Raw genomic sequence first — 13,662 nt, 5'->3', positions numbered from 1 at the left:
CCTAGACCGGCAAGGGAACTTGCTGTTCCAACAGGACAATGCACGTCCGCATGTATCCCGTGCCACCCAACGTGCTCTAGAAGGTGTAAGTCAACTACCCTGGCCAGAAGATCTCCGGATCTGTCCCCCATTGAGCATGTTTGGGACTGGATGAAGCGTCGTCTCACGCGGTCTGCACGTCCGGCACGAACGCTGGTCCAACTGAGGCGCCAGGTGGAAATGGCATGGCAAGCCGTTCCACAGGACTACATCCAGCATCTCTACGATCGTCTCCATGGGAGAATAGCAGCCTGCATTGCTGCGAAAGGTGGATATACACTGTACTAGTGCCGACATTGTGCATGCTCTGTTGCCGGTGTCTATGTGCCTGTGGTTCTGTCAGTGTGATCATGTGATGTATCTGACCCCAGGAATGTGTCAATAAAGTTTCCCCTTCCTGGGACAATGAATTCACGGTGTTCTTATTTCAATTTCCAGGAGTGTATTACCTGTAGTAAAATAAATTTTGTGTATTTCTCAGATATTAACATCAGAAGAGGAAACCGAGGCATGACATACTCCCCTGTATCTTGTCTGTAGCCTGACTTTTTCTCTAAACTACGCTGTCCGTGATACCAAAGAAAATGGTACCTTAGTTAAACAGTCTTTTGGTTTTTAGCCTTTTATAAACACTGTCGTCAATATCACAATATAATAGATATCTAAGAGGTTTTTTCTTGGAAATGCTTTGATTAATAACACTAATTGTTTGTACAAGGTTGATCTACTTGTGCGTTATAAATCAATGATATTGTGAGGGGGAAGGGAGTCTTAAAAACGCAGCCCGTTCAGGGACGGCCGGGTCTCCTTAAACAAATCTCCACAATCAGCTCGACTGTAGTGTGCTTAAAATTACTTGGTAGTTGACACATCACGAGCTGGAGCTGGTTTTGGTCCCATCAGAGCGCTCAACGTCACGCTCTAACTCTACGCTGTTGCCAAACTGCCAAAACAAGTCATCAGTTCCCCTTGTCCAGCTTTCTTTCTTGTTTGTCTGGATCCTGAATCCGGTCCATTAATGTCGTATTTCATCGTTCATGATTACCATAGAGCAACACATGGACACAACTATGTTAACGATATTCATGTGTTTCATACACAGTATTAACCAAACACTGCTAGATTCTTCCGCATACGACGTGATTCAGTACCACATATACAGTTACTATAATCACAGAGATCTGTTGATATTAGAAAAGTTTCGCACGATATTAAGTGAGGTCAAATTTTTGAAGGTTGCAAATTATAGTTGCTACTGGAATAACAGTCATACATGTAACAATTTTTAGCATGATGGTATCGTAGCATAGTTGTTAGCGCATGAACTTGTCGAGTAGAGGATGTAGGTTGGAAACCCAGCTGTGCTGACGATCTCCACCTATACCTACGCAGTGAAGATGATGTCCGCGCATGTGTGACACAGTGAGACATCGGGCAGTTCTCTTAACGGTTCCAAATCTCAACTTATGCTCATCGGAGTGGGCCTACATGAGAGGTGTGTCGCTTCTCTAAGAGTGGCCACCACCGCCCGCTGCTTAGGTACTGATTTTACAAATGATCTTCGTCGTTCGGGGGCAACAAACAGCAGACATCTGCTCCAAACGATCAGGGCTGGCCTTGTTGATCACCGGCTAAGATCCCTCGACATTGTAAAAGTGTGCGCGATACGTGAATGTCTACCACGTCTCTCCCGTCCCTCACGTGGCACATGCGTTCCCAGTCCCGTTATCCTCGCCCGTCGTATGTTGATGGCGATGGGATCCTTTGTCTCTTCTGGGGTGTTATTCAAAGTTCAGTATGCCTCCCTTGTCCTCCCATGGGAGCGTAACGTGGTCCGCTATTCCACGTGCCAGACAGAGTCACGGCACTTTCTGTTAGCTCCCAACCGAAATCCCGGCGCCGTTGCCCGATGAATTTCACCGGACTGCTTTTACATGAATATGCTCCGGCCTCCATGTCAGCCACATTCATATTGTGGTGTCACCCCCAGACACCACACTTGCTAGGTGGTAGCCTTTAAATAGGCCGCGGTCCGCGTGTCGCCACTGATTGCAGACCGAGCGCCGCCACACGGCAGATCTAGAGAGACTTCCTAGCACTCGCCCCAGTTGTCAGGCCAACTTTGCTAGCGATGGTTCACTGACAAATTACGCTCTCATTTGCCGAAACGATAGTTAGCATAGCCTTCAGCTACGTCAATTGCTACGACCTAGCAAGGCGCCATTACTAGTTACTATTGATGCTGTAAAACATGTACCGTCAATAGCGATGTTCACCAATTATGGATTAAAGTTAAGTATTCCAGAAGCTACGTACGTTTTTTACTAGTCTCATTTCCGGGTCCTGTTCCAGACCTCACGCCAGCATGCGTGAGCTTAAACGCGTGCCTTTCGGCTTCCTCCTAGTGGATTGGCTGTCTTGCCAATCCACAACACATATTGGCAGACATTCCACCGCTGTTTTCTTTATGGAATTATGTTGCATCCTCCAATCCTTACCACTCCCACGAATACTCCGGACAAAGACTGTACACGACGCACTACAAACGCATCGGCTCCCAGATCACACCGAACACAAGTTTCCCCAGAGCACTTGCCCGCGAAAGGCAATGGTCCCGAGTTCGAATGTCGGTTTCATATCAGCGCACACTCCGCAGAGTGAAAATCTCATTCTGGAAACAAGTTTCCCCAGACCATATGGCGCCATGTAGAGAAAGCAGTGCGTGCAGGCTTTCTTGACACAAGCGTTCGATTCTGTTGATGTATCACCGTCAGTGGCCAACAGGTCAACCAGTTTCGTTTGCAACGCGTCCGCCTCGCTGACACACCCCTCTGTGTTCACTGTGGTGTGGACGACACAGACGCCCACCGATTCCCATTTGGTCCGTCGTCTGATGTCTGGACGCTCTTGGCTTTCCTTACCCGACAGACACCTGCTCATATCACTGTCCTGACGTTTTTATTCCCGGATGTGATTCATTACCACAGAGCGAAAACTAACGCCGTGAACTGGATACGCAGCCATACGGTCCGGCAACTTTTTGATCCCGAAGAGAAGTCGAAACTGAGTTATTGGACGTACCTTAACGAAGTAACTGCGCACTTTTTCTCATCCCCCAATACCAGCAATTTTTTCAAATTTTTATGGAGCGCCTTTTACGACCCGCCTTCATGTTGGGACGTTGAAGCCATGCGAAGCTGATGTTTATTTTGCCAACGTGATGCTCAGGAGGAACTAGAAATGGAATGTCCATAAAAAATTCGAGAAGACACTTTTGGATGTTCCACCATCTGAAGACGCGAGCGAATCCGGAATTTCTGGAAAAAGAAGCTCGTACAAAACTCTTTACATTTTCATTGCTGTCCTGAGTTTTCTCTTCCCCTACCTTCTTCCTATCCTACCACCTTTTAGTAATAGGTTAGTTGTTTTGGGACAGGCATAGGTCGGCGCCAACGCCTGAAGAGGAGCAGTTCTTTTTTTTTTCTTAGGACAGAAGTGGTGGTGGCGGCAAGTAGATCCTTTTTTTTCTCTTTTTGTGTTTCCCTTTCCTGTCCAGGGAAAAAACTGGCATTATTATTTTTATTCAACTGATTTAAATTTTTTAATTTCTGATACTTTGCCGCATCGTTTTCATTATGTTATCAACTCTTTTACTAGCCCTTATTTTTTCTTCCAATCATTCTTTCTTCATTTGGAATCTGCCAGTATCGTGTTTAATCTATAAAGAAGTGTGGAAAAGGATTGTTTATCGGTTGGTAAAGCCGCAGTTCGTGTAGCAGTGTAACGATACTTTCAAGTAACCAAAGAATGACAGTAAGAAATTACAGTTTGCTTTTTAGCACTGAAACTGAAATTTTTGTGTTTTGAGTTTTCCCGTAGAGATAAGCTTAATCGCTGTGAACAAAGAGATCGTTATTTTAGTTCTGCTGCAGACTGCTAACCTCCGTTTTCTCGGACACATTGGAAATAGTTCAAATCGCTCTGAGCACTATGGGACTTAACAGCTGTGGTCATCAGTCCCCTAGAACTTAGAACTATTTAAACCTAAATAACCTAAGGACATCACACACATCCATCCCCGAGGCAGGATTCGAACCTGTGACCGTAGCAGTCGTGCGGTTCCGGACTGAGCGCCTAGAACCGCTCGGCCACCGCGGCCGGCGGACACATTGGACATCACGAGTCTGCGGTTAACTTAGGACACGAGTTTAAATTCAGCGCCAGAATACGGGTCGTCTGCCGCAGTTCAGTTACTGGCCGACAGAGCACCTCGCATTTACTTCATACCTCGCGGCTGCCGCTTCCAACATTGCTCCGCGATACACATAAACAGCGTTGTGATGTGACTCGTCGACTCGTCGTGCTTGTGTGTCGCCTATAACCGAGCAGTATCCCGCAGCTGACGCGGCAACACTGTAGCGGCAAGTGACAGACGCAACTATCAAGTAATTTTAATCGGACTTTTTTACTGTTCCGATGGCCGTCGTCCACAGTCTGAGACCTGTGTGCACATTTTCGCATTTACTGCACCGAGCAGCGGCGCCGCGAGTGTCGGTGTGAGAGCGCGGCCCGGCAGCCGGCCCTTGACCTCGTCTCGCTTCCAGAGCACAGCACAGCACAGCAGCCACTGTGTACAGCCTGCCGCCTCTATTCTGGGAGCACTCACAGAGGCGCGTGCCCGCGCCCGCTGTCTCGCGCCTTATCGCTTCTGCACTGCGAAGCCTCTATAAATACTCTGTAGGCCGCACAGGCGCTGCTAAGTGTTGCTGGCACGTCTAAAAACCTCACGTCCGTCTGCTCCGGAGCCCTAGAGCACATTCCGAGTTCAAACACTGCGGATTTGCTGGAGCAAAACAAGCTCCTTTCAACGAATCTGCGCACATTCGGGAAAAATAACTCGTGTCTGGCACAACTTGCTTTATTCACACAGATCGTCTTGTAAACAGGCACGTGAACACGTTGAGTCCGTTTCCTAGATTTCCCGAAGGCATTCTCGACGTTAGCCTAAATCTACGTACATACTTCCGAAGCAACGGTACGTTGCCTGACAGATGGCGTTTTGTACCAGTTGTTGTGACCAGACGAAACCACTGGTCACAACTCTAGGCTCTGGCAAAAGTTTCATTTTTAACTACAACAGATGAAATACTGGTTCACTTTATTACATGAATGTTTAGCTTGAGACAGTTCTTTGCAACAGGAGAGCGCAGAATATTTAGAACTGTCATTGACTATGAAAACACCTGTTCTTTCACGCAATCAAAATCTGTTCTGAAACTTCCTGGCAGATTAAAACTGTGTGCCGGACCGAGACTCGAACCCGGGACCTTTGCCTTTCGCGGGATAGTGCTCTACCAACTGAGCAGGAGAGCTTCTGTAAAGTTTGGAAGGTAGGAGGCGAGGTACTGGCGGAAGTAAAGCTGTGAGGAGGGGGCGTGAGTCGTGCTTGGGTAGCTCAGTTGGTAGAGCACTTGCCCGCGAAAGGCAAAGGTCCCGACTTCGAGTCTCGGTCCGGCACACCGTTTTAATCTGCCAGGTAGTTTCATATCGGCACACACTCCGCTGCAGAGTGAAAATCTCATTCTAAAAACTGTTCTTCTGAAGTCTAACGTTCAACTTTAACTAATGTACATGTTTATCTGAAACTTCATGATCACTGCCCCTTCGCGTTGTTCAAAAAATGGCTCTGAGCACTATGGGACTCAACTGCTGTGGTCATAAGTCCCCTAGAACTTAGAACTACTTAAACCTAACTAACCTAAGGACAGCACACAACACCCAGCCATCACGAGGTAGAGAAAATCCCTGACCCCGCCGGGAATCGAACCCGGGAACCCGGGCGTGGGAAGCGAGAACGCCACCGCACGACCACGAGATGCGGGCCTTCGCGTTGTTGTTGACTGCTGAAGCTGAGCTTACAAACTGAGGTGGAATGCTTCCTTGTTCATTCGGGAGGACGACGGTTCAATCCCGCGTCCGGCCATCCTCATTTAGGTTTTCCGTGATTTCCCTAAATCGCTCCAGGAAAATGCCGGGACGGTTCCTTTCAAAGGGCACGGCCGACTTCCTTCCCCGTCCTTCCCTAATCTGATGAGACCGATGACCTCGCTGTCTGGTCTCCTTCCCCTAACAAACCAACCAACCAATGCTTCCTTGTTCGGCTCCATATTGACCTCCTGTGCGAGGGCACAGCTGTGCTCCAAAGGAAGGCGTCGTCTTCAGGAGTGCCTGCCATACGTTTTTGCGGATTGTAGCGAATGGCTGTGGTATTGATTCGCGTTGCCGACTTTCTTGTGGCACCGTGACCTGTGGAAGATACCATGCCTTTGATAGCCGTTCTCTTTCCTGTTTCATCTGTAAATGGTGCCGTACAATCCTGCATTTCTCTTAGGTTGTCTCCACAGTCCTCATGCGAGATGTATGTTGATAAATGGAGGATCATCCTGCAGTCAACCACAAATGCTGATTCTCTAAATTCTCTCAATACTGTTTTGCGAAAAGAACATCTATTCCCTCCAGGGATTACTATTTGAATGTATGGAACGTTTGTGCAACATTTGTGCTGATCGAACCTGCCGGTAACAAATCTGCGAGCAGACATCCGAATTGTCGGCCGCTGTGGCCGATCAGTTCTAGGCGCTTCAGTCCGGAACCGCGCTTGCGCTAGGGTCGCAGGTTCGAATCCTGCCTCAGGCATGGATGTGTGTGATGTCCCTTAGGTTAGTTAGGTTTAAGCAGTTCTAAGTCTACGGGACTGATGACTTCAGATGTTAAGTCCCATACTGCTTTAGAGACATTCATGAAACACATGCGAATTGCTTCGATCTCTTCCTTTAATCCGACCTGGTGTCCTTATGGGACCATTGCTTTTCACAATATATATAAATGACCTAGTAGATAGTGTCGGAAGTTTCATGCGGCTTTTCGCGGATGATGCTGTAGTATACAAAGAAGTTGCAGCATTAGAAAATTGTAGCGAAATGCAGGAAGATCTGCAGCGGATAGGCACTTGGTGCAGGGAGTGGCAACTGACCCTTAATATAGACAAATGTAATGTATTGCGAATACATAGAAAGAAGGATCCTTTATTGTATGATTATATGATAGCGGAACAAACACTGGTAGCACTTTACTTCTGTAAAATATCTGGGAGTATGCGTGCGGAACGATTTGAAGTGGAATGATCATATAAAATTAATTGTTGGTAAGGCGGGTACCAGGTTGAGATTCATTGGGAGAGTGCTTAGAAAATGTAGTCCATCAACAAAGGAGGTGGTTTACAAAACACTCGTTCGACCTATACTTGAGTATTGCTCATCAGTGTGGGATCCGTACCAGATCGGGTTGACGGAGGAGATAGACAAGATCCAAAGAAGAGCGGCGCGTTTCGTCACAGGGTTATTTGGTAACCGTGATAGCGTTACGGAGATGTTTAATAGACTCAAGTGGCAGACTCTGCAAGAGAGGCGCTCTGCATCGCGGTGTAGCTTGCTCGCCAGGTTTCGAGAGGGTGCGTTTCTGGATGAGGTATCGAATATATTGCTTCCCCCTACTTATACCTCCTGAGGAGATCACGAATGTAAAATTAGAGAGATTCGAGCGCGCACGGAGGCTTTCAGACAGTCGTTCTTCCCGCGAACCATACGCGACTGGAACAGGAAAGGAGGTAATGAGAATGACACGTAAAGTGCCCTCCGCCACACACCGTTGGGTGGCTTGCGGAGTATAAATGTAGATGTAGATGTAGATGTAGGTGTGGATCCCAAACGCTCTCAAGTTATTCAAGAATGTGCCACAAATGTGTAGGTCAACTGCACTTGTTCCACGAATGAGCTGGTGGCTCAATGATGGGAAGTGTATCCTCTCATACTGTCGCAGCAACTGTTTGAGCTACATATCAAACAAATGCGACAGTTGGCTTAATGTCATTAGTAATATTTAATTGACTAATAATTTATGAATAATAAGTAACAGAATAATTAATAACATATTAAATGAGCAGTGGTTAATGACAGAATTAAATAATTACAATCGATACAGTAACAAGTAATAGAACGATAACTTTATACCAATCAGTAGAGTAATTGATAAACTGAATAACTTTTAACTGAATAACAACAAGTGTTATTTAATTTAATAAATCGTACTCTTCATACTGAAATCTCTTCGGTAAAGCATACGGACAAGCTGCAGCAAAAGGGACTGCAACGAATAGCTTTGCAAAACAAAATTTTGCTCAATAAACAGTAATGTTTTTCAAGATTGCCAGGCTGTAGCTGCGACGTAATTTGGAACGAAACGATGTTCCTGTACGACAGGCACCTGTCAAGGAGCTAACTCTGGAACAACATAGGCCTCATCCCAACACTGTCGTGCTAAAAAGTAATGCCTCTGAATGTTTTATGTGAAAACTTAAAGCTTTTTAAATAAATAAACTTTATTAACGTCCTACACCTTTATTCTTCATGTCTGTATTTCAAATGGTTCAAATGGCTCTGAGCACTATGGGACTTAATATCTGAGGTCATCAGCCCCCTAGACTTAGGACTACTTAAACCTAACTAACCTAAGGACACGACACACATCCATGCCCGAGGCAGGATTTGAACCTGCGACCCTAGCAGTCGCGTGGTTCCAGACTGTAGCGCCTAGAACCGCTCGGCCACCCCGGCCGGCTCTGTCTCACACCTTTCTGAACCACTGCTTACCTCTCACGCCCCTCGACCTCAGTAACTGCCGTTTTGTTTCTGTACAAGCTGTAAATAGCATTTAGATCCATGTATTTTACTCCTGCTACCTTCAGTATTTGAAACAGTGTATTTCAGTCAACATTGTCAAAAGCTTTTTCTAAATCTACAAATGTATTAATATAGATTTGGTTTTCCTTGACCTATCTTCTTAGGTAAATCGTAGGGTTAATATAGCCTAACATTTTTCTGGAATCCAAACTGATCTTCCCCGATGTCGGCTTCTACCAGTTTTTCCAATCTTTTGCTAGCAATTCGTGTTTTTGCAACCATGACTTATTAAACTGATAGTTCGGTAATTTTGACACCTGTCAGCACCTGATTTCTTTGTAATTGCAGTTATTATATTCTTCTTGAAGTCTGAGGACTTTTCACATGTCTCATACATCTTGCTCATCAGATGGAAGGAGTTTTATCACGGTTGGCTTTCCTAAGGCTATCAGTCGCTCTAGCGGAATCTCGTCTACTCCCGGAGCCTTGTTTCGACTTAGGTCTTTCAGTGCTCCATCACAGTCTTCTCGCAGTATCATATCTCCCATTTCATCTTCATGTACGTCCTCTTCCACTTGTGTAGCACTGCCCTCAAGTACATCTCCTTTGTATAGACCCTCTATATACTCCTTCCACGTTTCAATTCTTCCACCCTCGTGATGACTGGGTGTTGTGTGCTGTCCTTAGGTTAGTTAGGTTTAAGTAGTTCTAAGTTCTAGGGGACTGATGACCATAGCTGTTAAGTTCCATAGTGCTCAGAGCCATTTGAAGCAAGTTCTTCCACCTCAGCTCGTGATATTCATAAATTTTCTCCAAAGGCCTCTTTAATTTTCCTGTAGGTGTTATCTACCTTTCCCCTAATGAAATAAGCTTCTAAATCCTTACATTTGTCCTCTAAGTGTTCTTGGTTAGCCGTTTTCCGCTTCTTGTCGATCTCATTTTTTAGACCTTTGTAGTCACTTTCGCCCGCTTCCTTTACTGGATTTTTGTACTTTCGTCAATTAAATTCAGTATCTCCTATGATAGCCAAGGATTCCTACTAGGCTTTGTCCTTTTACCTATTTGATCGTCTGCTGCCTTGACTATTTCATCTCTCGAAGCTGCCTTGTAGCTTACGGTTAGCAGCAGGTACACACATTTGTTTCGCGGGTGTAAAGGATTGCTGAACGTGTCTTAAGCTCTGCAACTAAGTACGGAGGTGGCTGGACTCTATGCTCTGGTGGGAGACTCTCGCGCATAGCGACCCTGTGTATGGTGCCACAGCAGCCTCGGTCGTCGGAGGAGAGAAGGCAGCCACAGAGCACGCCGGTTCCGCTTCATACAGCGACGGCGTCCTATGTCTGCGTGTGGGGAAGGTACGGCTGACTGACTTATGGGACCGAGGGAGGTGCCGCAGTGGTCAGCATACGGGACTCGCTTTCTGGTGGACGACGGCTCAAACCCCCGTTTGCTTACCAAGGTAAAGGTTTTCCGTGATTTCCATAAATCGCTCGAGGTAAATGCTGGGATGGTTCCTCTGAAAGGGCACAGCTGATTCCCTTCCCCGTCCTCTCGTAATTCGAGCTTGTACACAGTTTCTAATGACCGCGCTGTAGACGGGAAGTTGAACGCATCCTTCCTTCTTTTCTCAGCTTGCTGGCGGCGGCCGTATCGGTCCTTTTGCGTTACTGATTATACATTTACTGCTACGGTTTATTGAGCGTGTTTTATTAAAGAAGCGAGCTCAGGTATCTCAAGAGTTGCTGATATAGAGTACAAGCTTCGTAGTGAATATCTCGAATTTTCAGCGACGAAAAATGGAAGGATAATATGTCAAAGATATATCTTCTGATCAGCTCAAACTTCAGTTTTCGTGATACTGTCATTAACAGCGACAGCAATAGATTTCGTTCCTTCCACTGAAGCAGTAAGCTCCAATACTTAATGATGGCATTAATACCTGTAGCATTTAACTGACCATCTCGAGTCCTCAGAACCAGAAAAAGGTAAGCAATATTAGATCGCAAAACTTCATTTTCACAAGCAGTTTTAAACAGACGAGATTCCAGCTGCTGCAAAATTTTTTATTACACAGCTTTCATAATCGCTCATTTGTTATCAAGGCAGAATTACGGTATGTTATATATTGTTGTATGTAGTAATAATTTTGGGTTTTTGAGAAGGAAATTTTGCCGAAGCAAAACAATATGCTGAAAAAACGCATTATGCATATAGCGAAAACAAGTGAACACTATCTCCCTGACAGACGTATCAGCAAAGCCTGAAGAATTTATAGTATCCTTGCCTGACACCAAGCAGACCACACATGCAGATCTTGACGGGAAGTATAACTGATACTTATGCTGTGATGTAATGAAGCCTAATGCACCAGATGAATTCTCTGATACTGACTGCAGGACAATAATCTCATAGCAAACGACATATTTTGAGCGTTACCGCTTGCATTCGATGTGGATACGAACATAACTCTAAATTTTACAAAGTCGTTTACAACATTTCAAAATGAATTTTGTTCGCCTTTACTTAGAAAATATCTAAACTAATTTGAATAGTCTTCGTCAGTGATGTAAATAATCAGATTCTTTGCGTATAAATGTAATCGTTGATGTGGCGTTCGTTTGGAAAGAAGAGGAATTGTAAGATGGAGTCGTTTGAAGGCACTTGTTAAGCGTATACATATTTTGCATTTATTTGGAAGTTTTAGCTTATGGCACTAGAAGGAAATTATTTTTGTCAACTACTTGTTTGAAGTGTTTAGCAATATGAAAGTCAGAACTGTGAACATTTATTATGTCGTAGTTACTGATCCATCGAACTTCTACAATCCTGGAAAGTTTAAAAGTCTTCGTACGGGAATATCCGGAGGCAACAACCGTATTCCGAGGACAACTAAAACAAAATATAAAATCTATTGTACTTAGTCTCTGAACTTTCTGCGAATATGATCTCACATACCCATAAAATATGAAAGCAGGGGCAAAAGAGTACGTGTTGCTCTCCGTTCAGAAGGAAACCTACAAATTTTTCCTCTCTTCTGGGCTTAAAAAGTACAGCCGAAAGCATGGCACTACGGTGTTATTCACACGAATCTTACAGAGATGGACAATACCTCCTGTGTGACACAAGCGTCGAATAGGTCCAATATGAGGGTAGTCTGAAATGTTTCCGACCTGACAAAAAAATAAAACATTTCTTCCAGAAACGCCCACATCTCTTCAACCTGTCCAAATAGTAGTTTATGACTTCCTCTGTTTACAAAAGTGATGGACACTTCATTGAACGAAAACAAAATCGCCTGGTGCTGGTTCTTTTGACTAAGAACGGTGGTCAAGGAGTTGAAATCGAACTTCGTGGAATTTCAGAATTGCAGCGGCTGTGGAGTGAGATGATGCATTATCTTCGTGAGAAAAAAATTTTTTTTCGTCTGCAAATGTGAGCGTTTTCCTCAATTTCCGCTTTCAGATTGTCAAGTAATGTCGCGTAGTAGGATCCTGTAATAGGTTTTTCCTTGTTTTCTAGGACAGTTTGGTGAATCTGAGCAATGTTTAAATGCGAACATTTTTAGGTTAGGCTTTACCGTGACTGTTACTGACATTAAATGAAACAACAAGTTCACTGTTACCAGTCACCGTTTAATTTATTTCCACGACGCGTTTCAAAGGTTTAAACCTCCATCATCGGGTGGATTTACATTAGTAAGTATTACATTTGTGTGTGTGTTGTGTTACGATTTTTGGAGGAACTTGTGGCACTGCCTTCAGTGGTCACAGGTTCCTTTAGCTGTCGTAACACATCACATGTATGTATGTATGTGATGTGTTACGACAGCAAAAGGAACCTGTGACCACTGAAGGCAGTGCCACAAGTTCCTCCAAAAATCGTAACACAACACACACACAAATGTAATACTTACTAATGTAAATCCACCCGATGATGGAGGTTTAAACCTTCGAAACGCGTCGTGGAAATAAATAAAACGGTGACTGGTAACAGTGAACTTGTTGTTTCATTTAATGAGCAATGTTATTGTTAGTGGTTGCAGTTTTTGGCCTTCCCGAACGTTCATCGTCACCCGAGCTGGTACGTCCACGTTTAAATTCAGCTACCCAAAATTTGAGGTTGGTAAATAATGGCGTAGAGCCCCGTACACAGCGTTCAGATAGTATTTAATTTGCGTAAGCATATTGCCTTTCTAAAACAAAACTCTAGTGAGAGCTCGATACTGGATTTTATCCGTTTTCACGAAAACACTGGCATCGACTCCCTAAAACGACTGTCAAACAACAGCTGCACGCCCGAAATACCCGATATTTTGGTGAGCAGTGTTGCACCTCTCCAAAAGGAAATAAGCTCAATGTGTTTATAAAACAAGCCAGAAAAAAGTCGAAATAAAACAGATCAAATTTTATACACAGACAAATTAAAAATGTAATCACTGCTGATAATACTTTGATGGATTTTCTTTTTTTACTTTGGATTCAAGTCCTTGAAAACTAATTTACTCAGATTTACTCATATCATGTAAGTTATTCAGTTTAAAACAACTCCAGAAAATAACTGTTCCACTGGATCTTGCATTACATCTTAAATGCGTATACGACATTTCATTTTAATGGCCGTAACAGCCGGAGACATAAGAGAAAAGGAATAAAAACTTACAGAAGCGCCATGGTTGTCTCACGAGAGAAATGATTTCTGGATGCGACAGTACTTAGAATGCAGATATAAAAATCTGAGAATTTATTTCCGTGATATTCATGTAGAATATGAGGCTATTTTTAAAACCTCGATATTTTGAAGAAAAAGTGAATGTAAATAAACATCTTCATCAGTGTCTTTCGCATAACTTTCTTCTTCTCACAGTAAAAATATAGATAATGTTTCT

The 13,662-nt window shown here is 44.2% G+C and overlaps 1 protein-coding gene across 1 annotated transcript in view; it reads right to left on the bottom strand.

The window, feature by feature from the left end:
* Positions 1 to 13,447, bottom strand: part of LOC126204314 (nucleoredoxin-like) — a 131,839-nt gene extending 118,392 nt beyond the window's left edge. Inside the window, exons 1-2 of the mRNA XM_049938699.1 lie at positions 13,437 to 13,447; positions 4,565 to 4,691 (exon numbers count right to left, since the gene is read on the bottom strand). Of these exons, the coding sequence (XP_049794656.1) occupies positions 4,565 to 4,691; positions 13,437 to 13,447 (138 nt within the window). The remainder of the gene's footprint in view (positions 1 to 4,564; positions 4,692 to 13,436) is intronic.
* Between the last annotated feature and the right edge of the window lie 215 nt (positions 13,448 to 13,662).

This window comes from Schistocerca nitens, chromosome 9 (genome assembly GCF_023898315.1).
Source record: "Schistocerca nitens isolate TAMUIC-IGC-003100 chromosome 9, iqSchNite1.1, whole genome shotgun sequence".
Classification (NCBI taxonomy): Eukaryota; Metazoa; Arthropoda; class Insecta; order Orthoptera; family Acrididae; genus Schistocerca; species Schistocerca nitens.
This window is presented reverse-complemented; position numbering and strand designations above follow the sequence as displayed.